Raw genomic sequence first — 4,566 nt, forward strand, 5'->3', positions numbered from 1 at the left:
CTAATGCAGCAAACGGTCTACAATCCATTAATTGAGAGATTATCCCATAAGATATACTTTTGCCATATGGTACCAACTTCATACTCCCAAATCCCAACTATGAGTTGTGAATGTCAATTAAAAAAAAAAAAAAAAAAATATATATATATATATATTATAATAACTTAAAATATGTCTCTTTCTTTAAAATTTGGGTCATGGCCTAATTCTAATCTTGTAAAGAATCCATGGATCTTGTATTAACAAACACCAAGAACCTCATGTAACAAATAAATTATACACAAAATCCTAGTTCTTAACTTTGAAGGAAAACAATGATAGTACAGTAGTTCAAGTATACTCTCTCTCTCTCTCTCTCTCTCTCTCTCTCTCTCTCTCTCTCTCTCAACAGGGAGGCATGTATTCAGGTTTAGGTCGGATACTTGTTGCCGGGGATTTACCATTCTTCACTATGAATACTGTGCTCATACCCCAGCTAGTGTGACGCTCCAAATGACAATGCATGAACCACACCCCTGAGAAAACCATGATCAATATATTGTGTCAAATTAATCATCACAAGTTAAAATTTTATTACCATATATATATTAACACTTTAATCAAACTGTGTTCTTAATTAATTACCAGGGTTGTCTGCTCGGAATCTAATAGCAGCCCATCCTTTCTTAGGGACTCCAACCGTGTTAATTTCAGGTGGATCAACCAAGTTGTACCCTTTGGGATCTGTGGTCTTGTTAAAGTTGCCAATTCCCCATCCAACCCAATAAAATCTAAACCCATGAAGGTGCATTGGATGGTTCTCCCCTGAAAACAATTCAGTCCCTTGAAACACAACCTCCACTGTTGAGTTGAATTCTACCACCTTCACTTTAGTACCCACCGTCGACGTTAAAAGATCATCCGGCAAGTCATCCGCCGTGAAATTGAAATAATAAGGTGGTTCATCAGGAAAATCAGGTTCATAAACTCCTTTGATCTTATCATAATAAGCAAGAAGTATGTCAATTGATGAGATCCTGAAACTAATGTTGTTCATGCTAGCAGAGAATCGTGAACCATTGGGTCCAAGGCATGAGTTGTTGACACAAGGCAATGTGTTGACAGAGATGGTTGTATAGACTCGGGTGTCAAAAGATTTAGGGACATCAACTGGGTAATCTTTACTAGCTAAGCTTCTTAGGCGACTAGTGTAGTTGGTTGCTGCATCAGTATCATTATAGTAGGGGAGAGTTGGGAAGGAAGGAGATGATGGAGGGGTGTAAGAACCACCATATTTTATAATTGCTGTGGCTGCATCATTGGCAACCATTTTCCCACTAGCATAAGATCTAGCGGCCATGTAATAGTGACTAAGGTTTTGATCAGCTTTCAAGAGGCAATCCACGGTTTGTCCTGGGGTTATCATTATATAATCGGTTGTTGTGGGTTTGAGGTAGCTTCCATCTGATCCTACAACAGTAAGGGAATGATTAGCTACGGCAAAGAACATTTCCTCATTCATCTCTGCATTGATGGTGCGGAGAAGATAGGTTTTGCCTTTATCCACCAGCATCTTACAAGTTCCTGCAACAACATTTATAAAATTATGGTTTAATATCAATTTTCCAAAAAAAAATTGCTTGTGATGGCAGAGTTGGTTTATGACCTTTGATGGATGTACTTTTTCTGTTACTCGAGTTTTCCTAAGAAAATGGATTTTGATATTTTGGTAGAAAGCTTTCCTTCACCTAGGTAACTCACAAAGTTATATATATAATATTGTAAAAGTCAGCAACATGATATATTAAAGAAGAGGGAGGAGGTTAGATATGTTTAGAGCTACTGGCTTAAACAATGTAAGGACTGGGATGGGAAGAACATAGGGGACTTTTTTAAAGAGAAGAAGAGAGAGATAGACACAGATCTGAATATACCGACGACATACCTAGCCATTTCCCATTAAAGAATAAGCTAGGATGTACATACAAGATTAACAATCTGGCATTAATCAACGAAAACAAAGAAGTAAGATGACTTGAAACTCCACCTACCGTACTATCATCAGTAAAGCACAAACCAACAAATGTTAACTTGATCAGGATCCACCTACGGCATTACCATCAGCCAAAAAAAAAAAAAAAAAAAGCTGTAGGACTATCCAAACTAGTCCCACGGGCCCATATTAGTGTAGGAATTAATTTCTCCTTCATCTTAACTTGAAAGGAGAACTATGTCCCTTTCTTCTCCTATATAAATATATTTCTCACCCACCTGCCTTGGAGCATGGATAGAGATCTCCAGGTTGTCCATTTATCGTATGAGCATCTGAGCTGTTGGGCGCTCTTCCAGTCTCAAGGGCCTCTTCAATTATCTTCATCACGTCTCCTTGGTACCAGCTTCCTGCAATTTCATTTAACAAGGACAATTTTGGTGCAATTCTGAGACATCAAACATGGTTTTGTGTGTATGTGTGTGTGTGTTTTGTTATTGAATAACTTACCAAGAACGATGGGGATTTCAGAATAGGGCTTGGGGAAAGGGTATGAAGTTCCATGCTTGGGGTAAACGAAGATGGAACCATGGACTGTGGCTCGTGACCAGTCGCTGTGTGCGTGCCACCAAATGGTTCCTTCCTCTGTAGTAAACTTAATCTCATATTTGAAGCTCCTACCTGGTTGGATTGGGCACTGTGTTATGTACTCTGGACCATCTGACCATGGATTCCTCAGCTGCCTCACTCCATGCCTGCCACCATTAATTTACAGTTGATGCTTCAATACAAATTAGCTAGCCCATCGATCAAATTCTAGATTGGAAAGCAAAGAAGTAAGTTCATGATACCAGTGCATGGTGATATTATAATTTCCATGGTTGACAACATTGATAAACACTCTATCTCCTCTGAAGACATGCAAAGCTGGCCCTGGAAATTTTCCATTCACTGTCAAGATTTTCTTGGTGCTACAAAGTCTGGTATATGGAGCTTCAGTGATCTACAAATGACAACAAAGCATGTGCTTAAAGGGTGAAGCTGCAGTGGCAAATAACAGGCAATAAGCCATTCACATTACTACATGACTCAATTAACTTACATTCCACTCAAATTGGGAGGGTTTATCAGGAAAAGAAAAATAATTAAAAGGGTAGGTCTCCCTAAAACCCAAACCCATGAAGAGGACTTCCAATAACACAAGCCCTAGAATAAGCCCCAGAAGCTTCAAGATCAGACCCTTCTTCCTCGGTTCCATTATCTCACGACTGAAGCATGTAAGACCTCAATCTCCTTTTCTTCTTTCCCTGATGCTTTCTAAATCATACTTCAATGGGGTTTTATAGAGTATATTCTTTTTTTTTTTGGTAAGATAGAGTATATTCTTTTTAGTATGTGAACATGTATACACGCATGCCTTATTCTACACGCCGAAATAGAAAAATTTATAACTGAGGTTGGTGGTAGGCACCAATTTGATTTCAGAAAGTGACATTTGTGGTACCCCATGATTGAAAGGTCTGTCTCCTTCTCGTTAGCATTCAATGCAGCATACCATAATATGGCTGTTATCCACTCTATGACTATTGTATTCATTCTACCACCTCAACGTGTATTACATGTTAAGATCAGGGAGTGTATGAAAATGGTTTTCATATTCGAACTTGATTCAAACTCGATGCGTGGGTGCAAGATAGTTTTGATAATGCTAGTTGCTAAACAATGGCTTAAGGGTAAACTTGAAATTTTTCTAATTTTTTTTTTTGGGAGAACTATCCTATTAATAAGGCTAGCTATAAAACTTGAGTTATCTAAATTCAATTCAGTGGTATATATCTCATTCTTATCTTGAGGTTAATTTCATAGCTGATATGTTTATTAAAAAGGGCTGTAAAATCGAACAGATTTGAGAAGTATGATATTTCTCCAGATTTTATTACTTTGGATATAATTACTTGAAAAAAAAATTGCAATATCCTAAATAAAGCTTAAGTTAATTCGTGGATCTTATGTCTTTCCACTGCTGAAGGTCAGGTCAAAGGTGAAGGTTTGAAATAATTTTAATTGTATGTGTGTCATCTGGGAATGCCTGGACGCAAATCTTATATATATATATATATATATATTTTTTTTTTTAATTATATTTTGCTTACTAAAACCATCTAGATTACTACTCAAGGGCTTTTCCCGTACCTTTATCTGGACCACCTTTATCTTCTTTTGGAGAAGAATGGTCTTCAACCATACATGTCAATGTGGTATTAATGTGGCTCAACATCAACATTCTATACCCAGTCCTCACTACTGCACTAAGATATTCACACGTATTCATTTTAGGACAAGACTTCAAGCTTCGCTTTTAAAAGAGACAGGTTAATTATCAAGACACAATAAGTCTTAGCTTAGCTATGATACAGGTAGGGTATCAAGAGGCAACTATTTTCGAGGCTAGTCGTGTTTTTAGATGTAAGCACGTACACTGAAATAAATTTGTTTAATTGAATAATTCTCATTCAATATTCAAATGATTCGATCCATGTGATTGTGGGATCAATATGAATTCACAGGATTAGTATGAACCCACAAAATTAATTTTG

General features: G+C 37.2%; 1 protein-coding gene across 1 annotated transcript; it reads right to left on the reverse strand.

The window, feature by feature from the left end:
- Nucleotides 1–190: 190 nt before the first annotated feature.
- LOC122089699 (laccase-15-like) lies at nt 191–3,227 on the reverse strand. The gene is made up of 6 exons (XM_042659398.1): nt 3,072–3,227; nt 2,821–2,972; nt 2,480–2,724; nt 2,251–2,379; nt 625–1,563; nt 191–515 (listed from the first exon to the last, which is right to left on the reverse strand). The coding sequence occupies exons 1-6, from the start codon at nt 3,225–3,227 to the stop codon at nt 385–387; spliced, it is 1,752 nt and encodes a 583-aa protein (XP_042515332.1). The 3' UTR covers nt 191–384.
- Nucleotides 3,228–4,566: the final 1,339 nt, after the last annotated feature.

The sequence above is a fragment of the Macadamia integrifolia genome, chromosome 9 (genome assembly GCF_013358625.1).
Source record: "Macadamia integrifolia cultivar HAES 741 chromosome 9, SCU_Mint_v3, whole genome shotgun sequence".
NCBI lineage: Eukaryota > Viridiplantae > Streptophyta > Magnoliopsida > Proteales > Proteaceae > Macadamia > Macadamia integrifolia.